The sequence below is a fragment of the Pavona decussata genome, unplaced genomic scaffold (genome assembly GCF_977016875.1).
Source record: "Pavona decussata unplaced genomic scaffold, jaPavDecu1.1 SCAFFOLD_90, whole genome shotgun sequence".
Classification (NCBI taxonomy): domain Eukaryota; kingdom Metazoa; phylum Cnidaria; class Anthozoa; order Scleractinia; family Agariciidae; genus Pavona; species Pavona decussata.
The window spans coordinates 654,302-678,997 of record NW_028145507.1 but is presented as its reverse complement, the minus strand read 5'-3'; the positions used below and the strand labels follow the sequence as shown (position 1 = coordinate 678,997).

At 37.3% G+C, this 24,696-nt stretch overlaps 1 protein-coding gene across 4 annotated transcripts; it reads left to right on the top strand.

The window, feature by feature from the left end:
* Window positions 1-5,335: 5,335 nt before the first annotated feature.
* LOC146474323 (cAMP-dependent protein kinase catalytic subunit alpha-like) lies at window positions 5,336-22,760 on the top strand. 4 transcript variants are annotated; one of them, XM_085117188.1, is made up of 13 exons: window positions 5,336-5,381; window positions 6,041-6,114; window positions 6,292-6,397; window positions 9,873-9,934; window positions 10,251-10,379; window positions 10,893-10,991; window positions 15,278-15,360; window positions 16,166-16,243; window positions 16,380-16,428; window positions 18,049-18,144; window positions 18,641-18,763; window positions 20,136-20,300; window positions 21,922-22,760. In XM_085117188.1, the coding sequence occupies exons 3-13, from the start codon at window positions 6,364-6,366 to the stop codon at window positions 22,045-22,047; spliced, it is 1,044 nt and encodes a 347-aa protein (XP_084973314.1). In that variant the 5' UTR covers window positions 5,336-5,381; window positions 6,041-6,114; window positions 6,292-6,363; the 3' UTR covers window positions 22,048-22,760. The 4 variants fall into 4 exon arrangements, with proteins under 4 accessions (XP_084973314.1, XP_084973313.1, XP_084973312.1 ...); XM_085117187.1 differs by having other exon boundaries at window positions 5,358-5,484; XM_085117186.1 differs by lacking the exon at window positions 5,336-5,381 and having other exon boundaries at window positions 5,932-6,114.
* Window positions 22,761-24,696: the final 1,936 nt, after the last annotated feature.

The window sequence follows — 24,696 nt, the reverse complement described above, 5'->3', positions numbered from 1 at the left end:
TCATTTGCATAATATAACACGTATCAGGAAGTTTCTTACGATGGCGTTTACCAAAGTACTAGTGCATGCCTTCATAATGGCACGCATTGATTACTGTAATAGTCTCCTCTATGGTTTACCGACCACTCATATTAATAAGCTGCAACGCGTGCAAAATGCAGCTGCCAGGCTGATTTGTTCAACTCCGCGCTTTAGCCATGTTACTCCCGTGCTATTTTCTTTACATTGGCTACCAGTCAAATTTAGAATTGATTTTAAGATTTTACTTTTAAGGCCATACATGGCCAAGCACCTGATTACATTTGTAATCTCATTAATGTTAGGAATTTTTCCACGTATGCTCTTCGCTCGAATTCTGAACTTTTTTTAGTACCACCATCCACGGAAACGAAGAAGACACCCGGTGACAGGGCTTTTACTGCTGCTGCACCATCCCTCTGGAATAAACTGCCGAGCGCAATAAGGGACGAGGATAATCTTGAACGTTTTAAGTCCAAATTGAAGACATTTTTATTTAGAGTTGCTTACAATACGAATAGCTTTTGATGTAAGAATTGTAAGACTTGTAAAGAATTATTTTTAATTAATTATTTTAATTTCTTACATATACAATTTGTTAGGCGCATCTGATCATATGCGCATGTTAATTTGCGCCATACAAATATTAATTACTATTATGATTATTATTATGATGATGATGATGATGATGATGATGATTATTATGATTATTATTATTATTATTATTATTATTGAAACAAGAAATATGAGTGATAGGAACCGACGTTTCGGTGCATCTTGCGCCATTATCAAGGTTACATAATTAATGATAAAAAGCGGTTTGTAAAAAGGCTAAGTTGAAGCGAATTTGCATAACATAGCGGCAAGCTAATTACTTAAATACTTTAGCACGAAGAGAATCGGACTGCACATTCAATGTTGGTTTAAGCTCTTGAATACAGCTGTTTCGACAAAGGTTGTCCAAAAAAAGCGTGAAAGCGTACGCGACAATACCGGAAGGTAGGTTGGGAAATACCTAATAATTTTCAATAAAAGCTCAGACGCCATATTGCCCGCCATCTCAAGTCTTCGCTGTACGGTCGAGGCATTGTGGATTCTGAGCTTTTATTGAAATTTATTGGTATTTCTCAGGCTACCTTTCGGCATTGTCGCGTACGCTTTTACGCTTTTTTTGGACAACCATTGTCGAAACAGCAATATACAACATTTCATTAACAAGGCAGTCAAATTTGTTCATGCATTTCTTGATTACATTGAAGCGTGCTAAGAAATTGTTCGGAACAGCAGTGTTATGTTCTTTGTAGTAATGCTTGCAGATTGATGACGCCTTTTGACGGTGTCCCTCAACGCGCGTGTGAAGGTGGCCCTTTGTATACCCAACATAACCTGCATCACACAGGTCACACATTGCTGGGTTACAATCAGAATTAGAATCATTGACGAAACCTCAATTTTCTTATACAGTACGATGTCAAAGTTCCCTGTATTAAGTTACTGTTACTAGGGATTGTATCGTTGACTTTTTTCACACATTCACATTTATTTAAACAACATTTGAACAATCTAAGCTCGAAGTTGAACGTGACTGTCCAACCACTGTTTGTAAGCCCTAAGCTCGAGCAATAACTTAATTAAGCGACACGAAATTAAGCCCCCTATTGTCAACCAACAATGTATCGTCTATGAATTTAAATGTAACCTGTGTGATGCAGGGTATGTGGGTAATACACGTGGTCAATTACACGAGCACGTAGAAGGGCACCCTAGAAAGTCATCTTCGATTTACAAACATTACAACCTCCAACACAATAGTGAAATGCCTGAACGCTTCATCGAGCAATTTCACATCATCGCGAAATGTAGCGGCAAATTTGATTCCCTCGTTAAAGAAATGCTATACATTCGCATGCGTAAACCAACACTGAACGTGCAAACGGATTCCATCCGCGTCAAGGTGTTTGCTTAGGCCGTTTATTGTAATTTATGCTTATCTTGTATGATAATGGAGTCACGATGACCCCGAAACGTCGAGAAGCAATAAATCTTTCCTGGTTTTTTTTATGCCTTTGCTTCAGCAAATCCCTGCTGATCAAATGTTTTCACATTTATTATATCGATTATCGGAAACCAATTTTACATTCCGGGGTAGATAAGTGTTCAGTTTTTCACTATCGACGAAATCGGAGTCGAAGTCGCCGTTGGAGTCGTAAGAATCGTTGGAATCGAAATTCGGAGTCGTAAGCGGAGTCATAAGCTCAACTCAATTGGAATCGAAAGAATCGGAACATTTCCACTTTCTTCTGATTCCGCTTGCGACTCCTCCGATTATGATCTAGTTAAAAATGGATTGACGAAGTCGGAGGCAGAAGCAGACGAATAAATCAAACGGTCGATTCCGAGCCCGCCCTTGCTTGCAATTCCGATAATCTACTTTCACAAGATCATATGCCAAGGATCATAAGAGGAACGGTATTCTGCTTCCAACTTCGTCGGTTTGATTTTCATTCGATCGTATCGCTGTGCTCTTCTTTTTACGTCTCCCACTTCGACACCGTCGACAGCCTTTCCAAAGTAATTTGCTTTTGCTTTGGTTTTGCCTTTTATATACTTTGTAAATAGTTGCATAAAACTGGCTCTACTCTCTGAAGCATTCCTTTTCTCCCTCCCGGCATTAGTTCGGGGTCGCGTTGAATCCTTAAAGAAGAAAGTAGATGACCAGCGAAATGAAATTAACGAGTTATACGAACAGCAGGACAACCTTGAGCAATATGCGCGCAAAAATTCCTTAGAAATTCATAGGATTCCAGAGGATCTTTACGCCTCGACCGAACAAGCGGTCATCAAGCTCGGAGAACACCTCCAAGTTGATATACTGCCTAACGATATTGATATATTACACAAACTATTTACTGAAATAAACAATCCAAAAGGCATTATAATGAAATTTATTAGTCACAAGAAGAAGACGCAACGATACAAGAAGCGAACCGACCGAAAAAAGATCAAGCTTGCCGACATGTTCCCTGGTCCTTCTTCTGTGGCGATTGCAAATTCCAAGGGTATATTTATCAATGAAAACCTTACTCCCTTCGGGAAAAAAAATATGAAAAAAGTAAATCAACTGAAGAAAGACAACCTGCTGTTAAGTGCCTGGACTTTGGATGGCAAGATTTTTGTTAAAACCTCCCCAGAAGGTAAACCGATTAGAATTTATTGTGAAGGCGATTTATATTATCTTTGACTTTAATTTATAATCCAGCGTTTTGAAGACTACACGTGCAATACAAACTATTTATACTTACAACTCCCAATTGAGGACGGAAAAAAGCCAAAAATCACATAAAGACCTGCATGCAATTAATTAATTTCTACAAATTTGTCTCGTGTTGTGTTTCTGTTTGCGTGTCTCTCCGATCGACATATTTCCAACTAATTTAAAGAATAGAACTCGTTACAATTAAGGCGAAATTGTTCCGTGGGATAGAAAATCACGGGAGCATGCGAGAAATTTCATGTTATAACTTTAAATGTTAGGGGCTTAAGAAACCGGGTGAAGAGGAAAAGTATATTTTACTTTCTAAAAGATCAAAATTGTGAAGCTTATTTTTTACAGGAAACTTATTCAGAACCTAACGAGGAAAATATTTGGAGTAGCGAATGGAGAGGTGTTATTTTCTTTTCACGAGGAACTACTCACAGTAAAGGTGTACATATGTATAATATAACAAAGTGAAATATGTCGGTTCTTATTACGCGGGATGCCCTGAGGGGCATACCGTGTCTAAAAACGGGTCGATTTCTTTCCTTTTTTTTTTTCTTCGTCGTAGCCCCAATTCTGCACATTAATTTAATCATTAAACTCTCCCCTCCCCTAGTCGGGATGTATTGTTCTGATGGTCTTAAACAAAAGCGGGCCAATCAAAATCCATTCTTGTCGCTTATATCGCGAGCTGACATATTGTTAAGATGTTGTGGACTCAAGTGTGCCGTTTTCAAACGGAAATTTCACCATTTTGAAGCGGTAAATCGAAAGAATAACTTCTAAGAAGCACTCGACATCTAAAACGGTGGAAATTGGAGAGTTTCTGGCGAAGGAACCGTGCTTTGTTTGACAGTCTTAGAAGCACGATGGGAGACTGGAAAGAGGCCATTGAGAAGCTTACGTTATCGTAATGGAATTTCCGAAATTTCCGGTAAAACCCTGAGTAACGTAACACAAGGGAAACAAGGTATCGCGATCTTCGTGGCTCAAACTATTCCATTAGCAAGGATAGTTTTATCAATCTGCGAAGGATACAGTTGGAATAAATGAATCAAATACCAGTATAGGCATCTTGTTTATGCATTCATTAAACTCTGTCCTCTTCTAGTGGGGATGTATTGTTCTGCTTGTCTTCAACAGAGGAGGCCCAATCAAAATCTATTATTGAGACACATATCACGAGAGAGGGGACCCACTTATCCCTTCCTGTGTGACGTGAAATCATTATTTGATTTATTCATTAAACCTAGATTAAATTCTGCCCTCTCCCTGAAGGGATCTATAGTTCTGATTGTCTTCAACAAAAACGGCCCAATCAAAATCCATTATCGGCGCGTATATCACGAGGGAGGGGACTCACTCATCTTTACCTGTGTGACGTCAAAGCAAATCATCATTGAAAGGTTGCTTTCGTTCAATGGCGGTCACATGTATGAATTTAAGACTCTGATCTGCCGTTTTCAGAAAGAAAACAAACCTTTTTCAAGCGGTAAATCGATATTATAACTTCTAAGTAGTACTCGACAGTTTAAACAGTGGAAATTGGGAGAGTTCTCAGCGAAGAAATTACGCTATTACAAACAGCGAAAGGAAAACGCGAAGGAAGCCAGACCAATGGGGTCATGACGTTATTGCAGAGTAATTTCCGGTATGATTCCCAGTAACACAGCGACAAAATATCATGCAGTCCAACTGAATAGGACATTTTCACTATGGCGTCATTTGACTACAACTACCAGAATCATTCAGATTTTTTTTTTCTCATGCTAATTAGAGCTATTGTTCTTTGCTCTCCACTGGGATTACAAAATTCGAATTTGAAAAGGAAAACGAAATGAATTCTGGTAGTTGTAGTCAAATGACGCCATCATAAAAAGGGCCTATAAAACCATTCCATTATTTCAATTGCGAAGGGAGCATGGTTTCTAAAAATCTCCGAAGCATTCAATGGGGAATAAATGCCATTAGGGGCATCTTGTTATTTTACAAGTGGACGAGTGGACAGCTTGCGATTGGTCTTTACCGCTGTTCCGAAGTATCGCAGTTTTGTGTTCTTCCAATCGCTATCGCTATTTTTGGCATTTTTCCTTTTTTGATGCAGGTAAATTTTATGGTTTTCGTTGTCGCTAATGAAGTTAACATAAGTTAATTAAGTCATACATCATTTCCAAACAGCCGCCACATCTGCGCCTTCGCTGTAAAAAGTAAGTCGTTATGGAGTCTCCAGTTGTTATTACACAGGTTATGGGTTAGACGTTATGCCAGTGATGATGGCAATAATTTTTAGGTTAAGCTTATATTTATTGTAATTACCATGGAGACAAAGGTCAAGCTCGCCAAGTGTATTCAAAAACTAGAATTAGCCAATTTAGAAGTCACGTTGAAAGGCTGCATTATAAATTACCAAGAAAGTAATGATCCATAGAGAATTTCCGAAACCATGCATCAAGTTAGAACAAAAAATTGATAAAAACTAGTACTCAATCCAACGAGAATAAAACAGAAAAGAACGTTTTGTATGGAAATTATTAAACAAGGAATCGAGTTTTCATCAGTTATGCGGGTTTACTTAGTCAAAAATAAACAGGGTGATACATAAATTAACAATTGTTGGAGAAAGCTCCTCCCCCAATACTCCAAATAACAAACTAGTGTTGGTCTCGAGGGAGCACACCACAATCGATCAGCGAGATTTGTATCTTGCTCGATTACCGTTTGTCAAGTAAAAGCTTGTATTGAACAGTATTTCTCTCTCTGTAGACATCACGGGCACTTGTGCAGCAAATAGGAAATACCTCAAGACACCATTCGTTCGGCGATAAGAGCTCAAACAGGTAAAATAGATCTGCTCTGACAAACGAATATTTATAGAGATTATTAATGACTCGTAGTGCTTTCACAAAACAGCACTCGGCTGTATAAAGCAATGCAAAAATAGTATTTGAACGATTGTCTACTGTGCAGGCCTTTTTTTTTGCCGATAGTTCGTTAACATATAATTTTGTTTCCAGATTGCCTCCGCAGCTGTTACATTGAAGAAATCTGTTTAGGATTCCTGCAGCGCTAAATCTTGCACGACTGCCATGCCGTTGGCGAAGAAAGGAAAGAATGATATTAGTAAGTTAACGCGGTTTTTATGTTTTTGGTACTGATGCTGTAGTTTGACTGAGAAAGAATAAGTGCCGTTTTGTTGCTCCAGTAGAGATTATGTAATACTGGCGATGAAGAAATCGCTGAGTTGTTCGATGGAATTCGATTTATACCGAAACTTTGCGGTAAATATTAACATTCCTTAGGCGACCGCCGACCATTTGACGTCAGAAGTAAGTTTAAATCTAACATGCGGTTTTGTCAATATGCAACGCACTCGTAATAAATTAAAAGTCGTCTTGATTGCAAGCATGGTTTTCTTTTTCAGTTGGCTCGAAATAATTCAAATTGAGTAAGTTTGGCAAGTTTTAAGATGGTTATCGTCTTGACTAATATCACGACACTTACCGGAATATTGTGTTGGCTCTTATTTTTGTTTGTGGTTACCCTTCAGCACTGGAATTCTGTAACGTGTTTTTGATTATTAATCATCACACGGTAACCAGCAATAGCTTAAGAGTTAAGAAAGTCAAATATAGTATGCGATGAATATTAAATTTTTCATCTGTGCAGCACAATGCTCTAGAGCGCACGTTCATAGAGACGATCAGCTTGATAAATTGTTCACATCATGGAACGTCGATTCTCTTGAGTGATTTGATGGAGATCTTGTTTCAGTTAACTTGACTGCGCTATTCCTTACGCGTCTTTGGCCCTAGACAGTGACACAGAGTCACTTTTAAAAAGGTTTAGCCGGCTTTATTGTACTTTGACATTTTGTTTGTGAACTTGTTATACACAGTACATTGACCCTACCCTGAGAGCAGGACAATAATAATCATCAACAACATATATGTAAATTTCCACCTAAAAATATACCAGCCTCTCCTATCAGGACAGCCTAATAGGGATCATGTTCTTAGAGGCAAAAAATATCTAATGTTTTTCAGTGAATGGGACTATAGAATGGTCTGTACTGAGGCTTGTTTGCCTGTCAGGCAAATATTATTTTTTGGTTGTAAAAAAACTGAAGGCTTTCTTTGTACTAGGCTTTCTTTGTAGTTTTTTATTAGAGATATCCTGAATGTGATGTCATAAATCTTATCTTATCTTTCAATTTTATCAAGTATGTTGCTAAGTTACTGTTGATGGCAATGATTTCTCAACCTCATTCCCAGGATCTTCCGTGTGAGTCTTGTAGACTTGCTACAAGTCAACCTCTAGAGTTTGGCGAGCGGAGCAAGCTTTGTTATGATTTTTTTTAGTCTAAAGTCTTGCAGCAAAATTTGTTATAAAAAAGTTAAAAGCCATTGTTGATTAGCCAAAGAGAAGGCTGAATGACTGATCATTAATTTTTATGGCTGTTTTGTTTATGTCTTTATCTTAAGTCATGCATGAATAATTTACGACCAGAGTATAAAAATAACAAGCATGCTATGAAAGAACAGATAGTGTTTGTATAATTTATAAATACCTTGTGTATACCATATCTCTGACTTTTTTTACTTTTTGGTTATTATTTGACTTGCATAATTTATTAATTTTAAAGAGAAAATCCTCCCTCTCAGGGGTGGTCCAAGTCCCACTCCATTCTGACAAATGACACAGCTGATAACTCTTGCAGTGAGCTATTAGTTCTTAATTTAATAATAAAATCAACAGAAAATGAGTGCCTGGATACATATTCTCCACATTGGAAACATCCATTAGGTCCATGATATCTGTGTTCTCCTTGTGGATGTTCAGAACCTAGAAGCTGGAATCTCCAATCCACTTGAAGTGAATGCAAAATACTGTTCACTCTCTTTAGCGACGAACAAATGCTTTTGTTGCTGGCATGATAAACTTGTATCACCTCTCTTAGTGTGCAAACCACACTCAAACGGTATTAAGAAGGCATTGCCCTTTTATGGATAATTATAAATAATTATACCACATGGTCGTTTGTTAAGAAAGAGGAATACTAGAGAACCAGGGTTCTTGTTAAGACTTGTACTGGAGGGTAATAAATTTGCAATGGCAGGTGGACTCCATCTTAGTAATGTTAATCCCAGAAACCAAACATGGCGGAACTTGAAATGTGTGTTGTTTTTTATGAAAGAGAATGCTCAAACCAAAAGCGATTTCTTTACAGGCGATTGATTTTCAACATAATATTATCTGGTGGATGTTTTTACATTATTTATGGAAAGGAAATTCACAAAACAAGGATGAGTTTTTTAAAACATAATGAATTTGAAAGCGGATTCAAAAATTTTGGAAGCATTTTTTGACTGCATTGACTGTGATTTGTACTAGCTGTTTAGTTTTAAGTATAATATTATTATATATAGGCCATGCCCATGAAAATGCTTCAGTATCCATTGCCTTTTTCCTTTTCTCCCATAAGTGTGGGGACATAATACTTGATTAGTTAAAAAAAAAAAAAAGAACAGATGAGAATTACAACTGTATTGACTAATGAATTGATATAAAAATTCCAGGCAAGCCTCAGTTGTATCTTCCCCATGACATTTCTGCCATTTATTTTGGATCAAACTGCCATTGTTCTTAAAGTTGTTTGAAATCATTATCATGAAGGTGTGTAGATGTCAGAATCACATGGGGGTGTATACGTAGACAACTAGAACACCCAAGGGAAGGGAGATGGTAGTGAATCAGAGACTTCTTTGTAAACTTTTTGAATGAATTGGGTTTGTTATGCGATGGGAAATGAAACATTGTCATAATAGATCAAAAGACTAAATTTGTAAATGAAAAGGTTTCTAATTTTAACCTAATTTTGTAAGTTTTATTCATCATAACGTATCCACTTTGTCAGCAATGAAGGAGTGGTTTCCATAGTAGTACTTGTTGGAAAACTATTCAAAAGTATATATATTTTGGGGGTATTTATTTCCTGTTTACATTGAAAATTTGGAAAGTGTGGTAATTTAGGGTTTGCATTTGTTTAGTGGATTTCTCAATTAAGCCAACATTTGCATGAATACATTTTTGAGCCGGTCCAATTTATACCAGAAATGCTACAAATGATATGTTTTCATCAGATCTGTGGACAACTCGAAGCACTTGTATATTTCAGGCAACTCTCCTTCGCTCCTCGTTCGGCTGGGAGGTTGCCGAACATTTCCATATTTAGGTGTTTCCGTTTTGTTCGTCAGCAGGTGACCAATCAAAGCACGTCGTTCACATACGTCACTGGTCTGTCTTTTCGCCGGGAGCTTGTCTGTTTCTTTGATATCAGCTACGGGAAAAATACAGAAGTAGATCGCTAGTGTTCTTAGGCAGAATTTGCGTGTTGGCTATTAATATTTTCAACCATAACGAGATCTTCAAAGTAGCTTATATTCCCGGTCGCCCGTTAAGTCATGGGGAACGCTCCAACGAAGAAAGGCGACCCAGAAAATGGTATAATAATTTTCGCGGGGGCATCTGTTGTTATACTTACCCTGGTGAAAAAACTTGATGTTTTTGTTTTCTTATTTTTCTTATTTTCTTGTAGTAAAAGCGTTCCTTAATGAGGCGAAAGAAGAATTTAATACAAAATGGGAAAAACCATCGCAGGTAAGCCTTTCTCCTTGTAAGCATTTTTAAGTAAGACTTATAGAATCATTTCTTCGTTCGGCTTAAAACGAAAATATATTCATCGTTCTGATGTACGCTTTTGTCGGGTGAGACTTGTAAATTACTTAAACGGTGTTCTCCTCTTTAGATATCGTGTTACTAAGAGTAGTACTTGATTCCTAGTTGCTCTCGGTAGCACTTTATTATTTTAAGGTTTTCGTCGTTGAAGACCCTAAATTTGCTTTTCCTTCAAGCAGCTTTCGCTCAGTTCATTTTCACGGTTGTCGCTCATGTCATGTCTGTTTGATGCATACAGAACACAGCTAGTTTGGATGAATTCGAGCTTGTGAAGACCTTGGGTACGGGATCGTTTGGTCGGGTCATGCTTGTGCGACACAAGAGCAGCTCACGATTTTTTGCGATGAAAATTTTAGACAAGCAGAAGGTAACACATGTACAATTTATTTTTTTTTTATTATTTTACTGGTGATATTTTGAATGTATGTGGTTTGTGAAGGTTTATGCATGACCAACCTAGTAGGTTTAGCTTCGGAAAAAATAACATGCTATTGGTAAATATCACGTCACATTTTTACTCCCTGTTTTTCGCAGTTTGAAGTAAAGCTTCTCTAAATGCCTTTGAAAATCCATCGTTCCCGAGTTTCTCTCGAATTTCCAAGCTCGATAATAGCAATCTGTTCATGATTATATATGCCAGTTTTAAATGTGATGGTTTGTGCACGAAAGCGAATTTTTTCGTTGAAATCGTCGCCATTATTTAGTTCTCAGAATTAACCTTTTCTAGACTCCAAACTGTTACATTCTTGTTTTGCTGTGTCCATTGGACTTGGTGATGGCATTAGACATGACAACAATCTTCTGAGGTAACAGGTGTTATTATATATTACTAATCTTGATTTGGATAGCGTTTAATTTTACGGTTTGCTTTAACTTGAAGGTTGTAAAGTTAAAGCAAGTTGAACACACTTTAAATGAAAAGAGAATCTTGCAAGCCATCACTTTTCCGTTCTTGGTGAATCTGGAATGGCACTTTAAGGTTTGTTCCTTTTATTCCAAATAATTTCTTTCATTGTCTAGCTACAATAATTATTGCTTGAGTTGAGTGTACTCCTTGCTCAATTACTCTAGTGTATTAAAATTTAACAAATAGGAGCCCTTTTCTACGGTAGGTCAGTTAGTAAATTATTAACATAATTGTTTACAAAGTAACACAAAGAAGTGTTAATAACTTGAGAATTTTGTGATTAGAAAATACATGTACTTTATTCCAAGTCTCAAGTCTGGAAGAATGTGTTGTGAACAATACTCAGTTGTGATGGTAATTTGATAGTGTTAGTGACAAGTAGTGTTAAGTTTAATGCTTCAACAAGGAGTGCATTGTTTCACAACAGGTTTATTCCTTACTCGCTTTTGCATGTTGTCACTTGAGTGTTAATTAATTGTAATTGGTAATAATGTCATAAACAATTATTGGATGAATTTTCATGTGATACAAGAACAAGGTGAAGGTGAAGGTATACATTTCTGCTGATAAAGTAATCAACATTGCATTGTCCAGGAAACATATCCAGTTCTATCTCATGAAAGAGTTTTCTCTGGAATTCAGAAGGCATTAGGGGCGTTTCAGTTCTGGATTTTCAGAGAGAAAGCACTTGTTTTGCTGCCGTTTACTGTACAACAAAACAGAGTTTTATGTCCGAGAGAATTTGTGACAAAACACTGGAAACAGACAAGCTAATACAAAAATGTCAATCAGCACAATCAATTGTTTATCAGGTACTAATTATTTAATAGCAGACATGTCAAACTTAGGAAGAACTACAATTAGACGACATGTTGTAAACAGTCCAACATAAATTTAGATGATTTTCAGACATGACATCGGTGCACAAAAGTGAGCAATTATCTTGTTTGCTCACTTTTTAATATTATGTGATCTTGTTAGCAAATGTTACATGTAAGTTGAAAACATTCATGCAGAATGATTGGTTTGCTTGTATGAAGTTCTGCCAATCACAGTTTGTTTTCCCACTTCTTTTATGGAAGAAAAATAGCAAAAGTTGTTTTCCCCTTTCATCCTGAGCATATTTATATTGTCATGTGGTAAGTCGTGCAATATCAATCAGACTTAAAGAATTTCACATTGCATGTTATGCAAATTGGCTATGGCTAACTCCCGAATAAACATTTTTATATTTTTTTTTTGCCAACTTCAGCGACCATTGTTGTTTACTTGTTTTAATTTTTGCGATGGGAATGAATTCATGCCCACATTGCTGCTTAAATGATTCATTTTAGAAAAAAAAGGATGAAACAGGTGACATCCTTTATGAACGTAATTGAAGAGGGAAAGAAGCATACATTCTTCTTTGGGGATGTTAGGAGATCAAATAGGGAATTCCAAAGGGGTTGGAGAGAAAATGGAAATTCCGAAGGGGTAGGGAAATTGAACAATAATGGAGTTCCGAAGGCATGGGGGTAGTATTTTGGAATTTCTGAAGGCGATTTGGGAGGGGGGGGGGGGGTAAAAATATTGATTCCACCCGTGGTAGGGAACAGTTATTTTCTGGAAGAGCTTAATGTTAGTCATTGCTTTTTATCCATAATGCAAATTAAGTTTTTGACATTTACCATGCATGTGAAAATTGTCAAGCCATATGCCATGCCGACAACTTGTCATTATGTTTATAATGGGTTTTGCAAGGCAGCTTGCTGCTTTACCATGATTACATTCAATCTTACAATACCACCATCTCTAATTACTGATTTGCTCATGTCTCATGTACATTGTGATTACTTTTGTCTTGCAAATTGTAAAAAGAAGACAATACAAAGGTAACAAATGAGAATGTTACTATAGGGCTGTTGTGAAGGCCAGCAGGGAAAGTGAATCTGTAAACATTTGCCAGATAGTAATGATAGCCCTGTTATGAAACAAAACAGGTTGTTGTATATACATTTTAATGTATGTTGCAAGTATTTAAGGGGTATCAGGTCAAGAAAGCAGTGGAGTTGAACCTTAATTATGCAGACTCAGTCATCCAGATTATTGAAATCTTCTCTTCATGGGCCTTGAAAGCTAAGCATCGAAAACTGAAATTTTTTTGTAATTTTACTTGTTATGCTTGGTAAAATACATTCAGCTGAATTTTGTCTGGTTACAATTTCTTTCATTGCTAAATGAAATTTGCGTTCAACATAGAAAGAATGCACTCCTTATACAGATTTGAATCAAGATTGTATGGGACAATCAACCACTGAATGGAACTTGGGATGCATATAACCCTATTTGGGGGGGGGAGGGGGCAGGGGAAGGGGTGGGAGATTCTGCCCACAGCGACTTTGAACCTGAATTACTATTATAATATTTGAGCAAACATCCTGAAATTTTTGGACTTTGGTTTTGGTTAATGTTTGTTGACTTTGGTGTTTTCATGGAAACCAATTTTTGACAGGCCTTTCTCTCCTCCAATCCCCCCTTCCCCCACCTTCAGCTCCAGAAGAAAACAGAAAGCCTGGTCTAGATAGGGTAATACTGTCCTGAATTAGAAACCCTCTAGAGAATCCAAGTACAAGTTTAACAATAGCACTCCTAGTACAAGGCTTGATTTCCCATGGACCATGACAAATAGGCAAGAATGGCTCTGTGGAGTGTTTTTGCTGCAAATGTTCCAGGTGAAAGCTTCTTGATCGCATTACCCAGGTTGGAGTGATGGTAGATCGGCATGGCAGATGATTTCTAAACTTCTCTTCACTTGAAAAGAGGACTCAAAAGTTTTTTTTTTTCTTAAATCTTCTTCAATCCCCTATTTTGTCAAAGAATAATCCTTGGTGATAATTTACCTCTCTATTTTGAAGATTTTGTTGATAAATTTTATATTTTATATGAAGTTTAATTACATTTGAGCAAGTATTATATGAGGTAAAAGTAAGTAAGTAACTTTATTTCAACTCGGGTTGATGAGGCTGATTAGGCCCCTAGCAATACAGTCATGATAATATACTGTGAAAAATATAAAAATATCAAGATATATAAAAAAACATACATGATCAATTAATAACTAACATTCTATATATATATAAAGATTATATATACATACTTCACATACGAAGTATAAAGTTTACATTCATGTCAGTCTTTTATGAGGTATCAAGTTCACATTTGAGCCAGTCTTACAGAAATAACTTATTAAATTTGGACAGGCTTGTTTATGCCTGAGTCTTCCAAAATGCAGGCTGCTTAGACTCTAGGGAATGTGCATTTAATCAAACTAGGTGAATTTAAATATGATGATGATGATGATGATGATGATGATGATGATAAGATGTGTGTGATATCTCAGGTCATCAAGATCCATAACAGGGAAATGTCTGCCAAAATGAGCGGTGGTCTTGTTACTACTGAATAGCTTTTTGTAGATGTGCAACATATGGAATTTTATTCTGTAGCAAGAGTGACGGTAATCTTTCCAACCCTGATGCAACAGCGGCCCCCCACCCCCACATTTATCACCATAACCATTCACGAATTTCTCCCGTCTGGCCTCTTAGTTCAGTTGGTACAGTAACGCATGATTTAATCCATTTGTCATGGGTTTGATTCCCACTGAGGTCGGAATTTTTTTTTGTCTTTACCTTGTGTGGTCTCCCATTTCCTGACTAGGGCCAACACAGGGTCTGACAAATGCTGAGCTCGGACGCCCGGGACGAGCTGAAAATTTTACGGGGCAAGTGTTCTGTTTCTCGAAGAAGCCCGCCGGGCCATGGTGCTTTACTGACGAATTATTTTGTGTAAAGTGCTGAAATCTATGTAATGTTTACCTTTTGCAATAAAACGTGAGGCATTTTAGGGTACAATACAGACCTTTTTGTCGACGTTTCGTCAAGCTTCGTTCTGTGTTTTTATCGGTTTCGATGGCCATTTTTATGTGCTTCATAACTTTCAGACCACGTTTTTCCCGGTAGAGGCCAAAAGGCCAGACCACTATTCCCCTAACAATGTGGTCTTCCGCCATTATCAAAAATATTTGTTGGACCCTGTAGCGCTCAGTGGGAAATTCATGGGTTTATTTTACATTTACATTTACATGTTATTAGGTCGGTAAAATCATTAGATATCACACCAACCGTATTTTAGTGCTTTAACATACACTGCAGAGTTAATTCTCTGATCGCTCATCTGTGTCCTTAGTGCTAGTGGCACAACATTATCATTTGTACCCTTGAAATCCTCCATATGCCTGATTTCTCTCAACTTCTCCTATTGGTGAATAAGTGGCACCACTTTTGTCATAAATTATTTTACTGGTATGCTTTTTATAGGATAACACCAACTTGTACATGGTTCTGGAGTTTGTCGTTGGAGGAGAAATGTTCTCTCATCTGAGGCGTATTGGTAGATTCAGGTAAGAAGATTACTTGTCCTTACTTACTTGTGGTGAAACAGTTATACAACAAAATTGAGCCATTTTTGGTTTGATACTAGTTTTAATCACAGAAAATGTGATCCCAAAATGCATCATATATGGGGTAAAACTGAGAAAGATAATTTAATTTCCCTGTTTGTCTTGTGTTTTGTTGAAGACGTAAGGAAATTTTAGAGACAGTAAAATGATACCTTGTTCGTGTTGTTGAAAGACGGTTTTAATTTTGTTAGACTGTAGTATTATTTTTTTGGTTGTAAGGTAACATTTGTAAAGCATGGTTTATGTTTGACGCTGAGGGCTGGGCGTAACACCTGGTTGCTTGCTATATGAATATCAATCAGCCTTTGGTTCTGATGAGGAACTTGATTAACAGACTGATTTAATATTTGAGACTTTTGAAACTTTTTGGGACACCAGATTTACAATAGCTACTGTTGAATTAATTTAACATGCAAATAAAAATATTTTTGCTGTCACCCACACAGCTGTTTGATATGGTACAGCTGTAGTTTAAAATATTCCCAACAAATTATGAATGTCTACTTATCATGAAGGATATCAAAAAATCAGCAGAGCAGAAATCCATGATTAGAAAACTGCTTGTCTAGTCTCAGGAATGGTGGAGACAGCAAACGTTTCCCATGAGAGCATACCTCAAACCCTAAAAACAGACGTAAACATTCCCTTCCAGTGCTTTTTAGGATAGATCTGCTGCTCTCCAATACTTCAGAAAGCGTTGCTACAGCATGATAAAAAGGTAATGTTTTTGTAACTTCTGTTTCAGTGAAACTCACTCAAGATTCTATGCATCACAGATTGTGTTGGCCTTTGAGTACCTGCACTCCCTAGATCTAATATACAGGTAATAAACTAGTTTTTAATATTTAAGTTTAAACCATGTTCACTCAGAGGGTGAGTGATGCGAAAGAGAAAGGTTAAAATACAATGGGGCAAAAATGAAATGTGACCTTATGGCTTTTTTGTTTCTTATTCCTTAGGGATCTGAAGCCAGAGAACCTGCTGATTGATGAGCGAGGTTATTTAAAGGTAAGGAGAAATAACTGGGTAAAACTGAATATGTTACTTAAATATTTAATTGATTCTAACAGGGAATGTTTTGTTGTGAAAAACAACTGGCCGCACACAGTTAAGATTGAGGTTAAGCATTTAACCAAATGAATTTTTCTTCCTTGCTGACTGTTACAAGACAAGCTTTTAGCATCTGGGCATCTGGTTGTCTTATTTTGGACAAAAATAATTGGGGAAAGTACCTCAGACAACTTCAGTACTGAGTATCCCTTTTTTTTTCTGGTTAAAAGGTGGCAACTAAATGTCCTTTGCCCCTGAATTATTATTAATTCATTGACCTTTTACATGATTAACTTGTGAGTGCATGCATGCCCAGTGAACAGGTTATTGCAATGCAGGCAAATGTCACTTGCTTGGTCATTCCATTGGTTGCTCGATGGACTGTAAATATGGGGTACTCTCACGGCTCACTTATATTTCTCTTCTCCTTCAATTAAAGAAAAAGCCTAAAAATACACTCAACTGATGTATAGTCTTGTTTATTTTGGTGAGAAAAGCGCCATGTTGAAAGGCTCAAGTAGATTGAGATTGTCGCCAAGTCAACAAGGATTTTGCACAAAATGGACAGAGAAAAATAGAAGAAATGTCTTAAGGGAGTTTATGTTCTTTTGCGCATTGTTCTATGGCAATCTGAAATCATCAGATACAAACTAAACTATTCAAGGAGCTCATTCTTGCTGAGGGAAACAGCTAAAAATCTAAGCAGCTGTCCTGGGGCAACCAAATGAAATGCGAACAATGTTTTCATACCTTGCCGCTATTTACTTCTGCATTCACGAGTTGGCCCACAGGAGCCTTTCATTTTTGGTTTTTGCTGAGTGACAACAAAAATTTGCTGTAAACAACTGTTCAGTTTTTTAGCTTTTTATCTGGGCCCAATTTTTCTTCCTTGCTAACTGTTACAAGACAAGCTTTTAGCATCTGGGCATCTGGGCTGAGTTGCTCGAAGCATGGTTAGCGCTAACCATTGGTTAAGAGGTATTAAAACCTATAGGTTGTCATGGTATCTAACCCGGGTTAGCGCTAACCAAGCTTCGAGCAACTGGGCCCTGGTTGTCTTATTTTGTACAAAAATAATTGGCGAAAGTACCTGAGACAACTTCAGTACTGAAATGCGAACAATGTTGTCTCTTGTTCTGCAAGGAGTATATTTTTGTAGGATTGGCTTTCAATGTCATGGTGTTCTATTAGGGAGGGACAGGCAGGACCTTCTGTGTGAATTTCATGGTGAGAGGGTTCATTAGGGTACTTGCTTTGACAGCGTGGTTTTTTGCATTGTCAACTAGCAAAAACTGTTTGGCTGTATTTTTCAGGGGTGATGACATCTTTGCAAGTTTGCTAAATATAGCAAACGTGCAAAAATGTCATGACCCTTGAAAAATACAGCCAAACAGTTTTTGCTAGATGACAATCTTGAGCGTTGTGAAGATTTTAGACAAATGTTTGGTTGTAAGGTTGGAAACTTGCCAGTTTGTGTTAACTTAACAAATGCATGGAAAAGCAAATTCAGGTTGAGCAGTAATGATCGCTCTACTATACCCTAACTTTTCCTCACATGCATACATAAACCATTTGTAGGTGACAGATTTTGGATTTGCTAAGAGAGTGAAGGGAAGAACATGGACTCTGTGTGGGACACCAGAATACCTTGCTCCAGAAATAATTCTTAGTAAGGTAAGAAAATGTGAAGACATGCTCTTTTATGCAATATTTACAGGTATGACTTTTTTTGGGACCATCAGTTTGAGTGATTGATATGTACAGTGTTTTCAGCTCTTGTGTCCATTGAAGGGTTATTAAACTTTCTCATAACTTGACTAAGTAGTTAAAAAAAACTTCTTTTTTTTTTGGCAAATTTGAACTAGTATAAATGCAAGGTGTGGCTTATCTGCCAGTGTTATGGCAGTGTTAAGTGTGTAACTACACTATGTGGGGGATAGCAAACACTTAAATAATACAAGCAAGATGTTAAAATATGGAGTAGTAATAAACCAATTTGTCAGGGGTAAAAATGTTTGGGTATGTCATTGTCAGATTAACTTGCTAGAAATGACAACAAAGGAAAAATAATCAGAAAAGGAAAATTCTTGTGGTTGTACCATTAGACCATTATAGTAATTGTTTTACCGGTATATATCTGTGTAACTGATTTTGCAATGTTGTGATTTAGGGTTATAACAAAGCTGTTGATTGGTGGGCTCTAGGTGTTCTCATTTATGAAATGGCTGCTGGTTATCCTCCATTCTTTGCTGATCAGCCAATCCAGATATATGAAAAGATTGTCTCTGGAAAGGTAAAGTACATGTTAACGTCAGAAGTTTCTCTAAGTTTTGGCATCCTTTTGTAGACCAGGAACAAATGGATCCATTCTTGGGGATGTGTGTGTATATGTTGGTCAACTGAGTTTAGTAATTAAAGCTCAAAATTAATTGTTTATCTCACAATTGTGATACATAGTTACTGTTATGGATCGCAATGTTTCTGCTGGTAATCATCAGGCACTGACGTAGACTGAATGGTATCAAAATTAATACCGTTGTAAGCCCTGAGGTTAAGGTTACCCGATACCTTCAGAGGTGTCTCTGGTTTAAGCGATGTAGAACGTCCAGTTTAAACTGTAGATACCTAAACCCCTATATCAAATTAAAGCTTATAGAGCTGGCTATCAAACTATACCAAGAATTTTGAAATAAAATGAATTGTCGAATTTTTCATGACCTCTAATTGCGAACATCCGAATCACCTTTTTAAAGCTACAAGTCAAAATGAATTTTGTTTTTTGCTAATTTAATTTGCTCCTCACTTTCCGGACCCAAAGTGCTAAAAAAAACGTTTCTGCGTTTTGCCATATTCAATCGCAGTGAAAAGTTATAGAGCATTTTCGAAATAGGATGAAAAAAATGTGGAGTAATCGTACAAAAATCGCTCTCGGAGAAAAAATATTTCGAAAGAAAAATTCACAGACATGTTTTTGTTGTTTATATGTTAAACTAGCTACTGTCCAAATTTGAAGGCAAACGAACAAATTCCTTTTGAGTTTTAGCTCTTTGAAGTGGCTCCTTCAAGTGAAAAAAAATTATTCGAGAAAACAGTGCTAAAAATTCGGCAATTCATTGTATTTCAAAATTCTTGTTTTAGTTGGATAGCCAGTTCTAAAAGCTTTAATTTGATATAAGGGTTTAGGTATCTACAGTTTAAACCGGACGCGCTACATCGCTTGGATGCAAGACACCTCTGAAGGTACCGGGTAACCTTAATTTTTTTAAGTGGTTTTGGGTGGGCTTATACCCTGGGGGACGAGGGCAAAAAAATAAAAATAATGTTTTGAAACATACTGATAACAAAACGTATTTGGTTCACTACAAGATCAAATTTGGAAACTGTAATTTTTAATTGTAACTGGAACATAACAAACAAGATCAGACTTTCTACTTTACAAAGTTAATTAAAATCATTATAATTACAATACTCTACTTGGACTGACTGTTCTGTGAATGTGATTTGATTAAGGCAATAAGTCAAAGAAGGGTTTTTTTTTTTTAAATTTTTTTTTTTTTACAGTATATAAGTAGTACATCCAAAGTGAGGGTTGAAATACACCAATCACTTGTACTGACCACTACACCTTTTAAATGTTGTTATTTTTTCGTACTTTGTCTGTTCAGGTGCGCTTTCCATCTCATTTCACTGCTGATCTCAAAGACCTGCTGCGTAACCTTCTACAAGTGGATCTGACAAAACGATATGGAAATCTAAAGAATGGCGTTGGAGACATTAGAGGTCACAAATGGTTTTCTTCCACAGACTGGATAGCAATCTATCAACGAAAAGTATGTATTATTTTTCGTTACCGGGTACTTGTTTCTAAACAATTTCAGTTTAGAATTGTTGTTACAAGTGAGAGCATTTGTTGCAAGCCTTTGAGGCTGTCAACTAATGTGTAACAATAAAAACAAAGTGTAAAGAGATGGCAAAATTGTTTTTTCTACTTCATCAGTCTACTTCAGCAGTCATCATAGTAGACGAGCTAGAAGTGGAGCTGTAAAATTCACTTCTTAGGGGGTGTTTACATGATACCGGCGCGACTTTCATCCTGGTACGAGTTCACTCCGGTTCCCTCTTGTGGCTCTTTATTCGTTTACATGATATCAGCACAAAATCTTGTACAGAAGCAAGTCATACTGGTGCGAGTTCACCCCGGTAACCGCACCGGGGCGAGATTTTCATTCCGGTACGAAAACTCGTTCTGATGTCATGGAAACGCGGTACGGGCGTTCGCTCCAGCATGAAGTCACTCTCCTGGGAGTCTGGAACGGATAGCGCATGCGCAGTCTTCGATATTCAATTCAATAGGGCGCCAAAATCACGTCGGTCGAAAAAAAGTATCCCTTCATGTAAACACGGTAAGAAATCACAATGTCATACCGGTATCAAACTCGCACCGGTGCGAGTTTTCACATGTAAACACCCCCTTAGATTAATGACCTTAGCACCCACGAGTCTCCTGTAGCTCAGTGGTAGAGCATCCAAACTAGTAATCAGAAGGTCTTAGGTTCGACTCCTGATAGGAGCACTCGGATTTCTTTTTTCCGAGTATGCCTGCGTCACTTTCTTGAATAATCATCATTCTCATTCATTCACCAGGCTGAAAATATACCATCACATTTCTCTCATATACCACACGTTCGACATTCAAATCCTAGCAGTATGCAGGATGTATGTCCCATGAACCTAGTTTAATGACCTTAGCACCCACGAGTCTCCTGTAGCTCAGTGGTAGAGCATCCGAACTAGTAATCGGAAGGTCTTAGGTTCGACTCCTGATAGGAGCACTCTGTTTTCTTTTTTCCGAGTATGCCTGCGTCACTTTCTTGAATAATCATCATTCTCACCCCCTTAGATTGTTCTCACTTTTAGCCTTTTATCAAAGGAGAATAAAGTCCAATTTTCTGTGCTTAAAAGTTGAATTTCAGAACATTTGGGATTGGAGCTTGAATAATGAGAAAAAGTTTCCTAGGGCAATGTGAGTGTGAAATGGTGTGTTGGAAATAAGATTATGATTAACTTGATTTGCCTTTGTCCTCTCGTATCCAAAGATGCATTTTAACACATTCCCAAAATTTAAATTGCGACTGGTCACTGAGAAAATGGTCATGTGTAAGCAGTGCCAACCACTTTCTTGTTTTGAGGAGATAGGTTATGGAAAACAGAAATGTGGTTTGTTGAAAGATCCAAGAAAGGTAGTCAGTCGCTTGTTACAGGCACATTGAGTATTATAAAAGGTTAAAATGCAGCAGACCCACAACTTTGCTGTACACACCAAGGAACCAAGTCACACTTTGTACCTTCTATTGTGTAATTTATTGTATGTGCTGTGAGAAATCTTCATTTAAAGTCACTTTAGAGGAACGCCTATGGTGTTGTTAATGTGGGATTTGCTCTTCTTTGCAGGTTGAAGCACCCTTTATCCCCAAATGTAAAGGTCCTGGAGACCCCAGCAACTTTGATGATTATGAGGAAGAACCCCTTCACATATCTACTTCTGAGAAATGTGCAAAGGAATTTGCTGATTTCTGAACAGTAATCGACGTAAAACTATTATGTACTTAAGTTATCCAAAAGTGTACAGTGCAGTGACTTTAATATATTAAACATTCTTGGAGAGGAATATGCAGGCCTTTGATGGACAGGATGGCATTTTGGATGTTATCTTTTTGGCAGCTGTTCCTTCTGTTGTCCTAGAACTGCTTCATAAAGTCTTTTTATTTATATAAAACAACTCAATTATAGTAGATTTTAGCAGAAGAATTTTTAAGAGCAGGCATGTAAATGTTTTATTTGTAATTTATACATAATTCATATTTCTAGGACACAGATATCAGATATCCAATTTCAGTTCCATCTCAGTGTTCATCCATTGGCCTTCATTAAACTTCATTAAAGACTGTAGTGTAAACATGCTTAATTGCTTTTTTGCTCAAACAAGATCACTCATGTGGTGTTTGAAGGTATTACCGTGATTGAAAAAAGTATAAATGTATTTATTTGTTTACAACTGGCAGTTTATCTATCAGAACACAGAGAATTTGTAACTTTCTCTTCCAAGATGTTTTGCATCAGACAATCGACCATTGTTAGAATGATTCCTTGCTTGTTGGTCACATTTTAAATACCTCAAGGCTTGTTAATTCAAAGTTCCCAAAAAATGTTATATCATTACACATGCCTTGTAAGTTTATTTATAATCTAGATTTTAATTCAGGGCAATAAAAGTTTAAACAGTAAAATGATGTGAACTTTGGTTTTGCTGTTGTGTAAAAGGGTCGCTTTTGCGTTGTGTGCTGTAAGATCTTTTCCCATTGTTTCCATGTCTGTTTTGCTCTACGGTACAGTTTCTTTTCGTTACTCTAAAATTGTTTCTGTTAGACAGGTTAGACAGTTTCCGAGGATGACACCCAAGATAATTGAACAAAGCAGCAGAACATGCAACCCCCCGAGAGTCCCAACGCACTGTAATGTTAAGAGCCTGTCGGATCCCTCCGGTACACTATGTGTAGACTCTTTCCTCAGCCGGCTGGCTAAGAATGCCAGCAAGTGAAGGAGCAAAACTAAATTAAAACTGAATCTTCCCTCTCAGATTGATGGTGATGTACCATTTGAAGGGTTTGGGCATTAATAACACTGGTGGATTATTGGGTTTTTGTTGTTGTTGTTGTTGTTTTTTTTTATCAAAACGACAACCAAACTCCCGGGGCAAATGTGACTAGTTTTCTCGAATGAACTGAGAAGGCCATTCGCCAAAAAACGAGGGCAATCCGGAGAAAGCAGCACAGCAATGGCTGTAGCTATTAAGAAAACAAATTACTATGCAACGTGGTTGTACAGAGCATTTGTTTTAATCTACCCCTACCACAGTAAGGTTTTCATGCCACGCCCAGGTTCAGTGTAAAACACTCAATGGTCCTACATAAAACAGTCCCCCCCGTCCCCTCCCAGAAAAACTCTTGTTTGCTTTGGAGTTACCAAGCATAATTCGACAGATGTGCCACAAAGCATTACATGTAAGGAACTCCTCTCCCATCATCAACGCAGTTCGAGGAATAGAAAAATGGAAATCCGCGGCACTTAAAAATAACCCTGAAAACAAGGAAGGCCAAGAAGTTAACATTTTTTTTTGTGCGAGCATGTGCAAAAGTCGAACCCAACCTCTTTAGACTTTTCAGCTTTTTTTTTTTCGCTTTTGCCTTTTTCTGCAGCTGTTTACTGGAATTTCAGTCAGTTCAAGAATTTTCGAGAAAGCATCCTCCAAACGATGTGATGAAGAAGGAAATTATCCTCCGAGTTTTTCAAATTTCTAAACGTTTCTGTTTGAAAGCTCCATTTGAAGCTCGATCACTCTGCTTTAGGTATCATTGTTTGGTTTCTCTTCCGCCAGCAGATCTTTTATTATTATCAGGGGTGCCTTTTTCATGTAAACGCTTGGAGCATGACTCGGGTTATGGCCAGGCAAGGAGAAAATGGGGTCACTGGTCATCAATTAATTTTGGTTCAGAAATCTGGAACAGATTAGACCCCGCAATAAGGGAAGCAGAGTCACTGACTGCTTTTAAACGTGGACTGTCAAAAGCCATTTTACTACTTTTAACTTTTGTGTATATATTTTTTTGATTTAAAGATTACCTTCAGTATATACTGAACAGTGGATAGCGTTGTGCGCGCTCTCTGATTGGTTACTGAATTCACCTCCGAGTGAATGCGCGTGAAAATTTTAATCGTTGACGGGAACAAATGTGTCAAAAATCATCAATACTATATATCTCACTGTTTTAGTCTATAGTAAAAATACTATTCACCTCCGTGTCAGGAGACTCTGTAAAACGAGGATACGGACGGGCGGATGTGGACGGTGGATGGCGGATGGGGCTTTTTTTTAAAGCAAAAAAGAGGATGTTGATACTGTAAAAAAATCTGAATGTTCAAAAAAGAGAAAAACGAAAATCCGCAAGAATATCAAAACCGAAAAGACGCAAAACTCGATCAAAGAAAGTTCCCCTATTGCAAGGAAAACTTCGCTTGCGTGCAAATTTAAAGGGGAAGTTTCATGGGGTTTTTGATATCCTTTGTTAAAAATGGTAAAATAAGACCTTCAATCAGCTGCTAAATAATTCTAGAATGACGAGAGGAAAGAAATCAACTCAATTCTTGAAAGAAACAACTCGTGATCTG

What these genes read in the sequence shown, in the direction of transcription:
- LOC146474323 (XM_085117185.1), top strand. Translation starts at nt 9,739, where the DNA reads ATGGGGAACGCTCCAACGAAGAAAGGCGACCCAGAAAATG. An exon ending in GAAAGGCGACCCAGAAAATG is followed by an intron (nt 9,779 to 9,872) that starts GTATAATAATTT and finishes ATTTTCTTGTAG; the next exon opens with TAAAAGCGTTCCTTAATGAG. An exon ending in ATGAGCGAGGTTATTTAAAG is followed by an intron (nt 16,429 to 18,048) that starts GTAAGGAGAAAT and finishes AACCATTTGTAG; the next exon opens with GTGACAGATTTTGGATTTGC.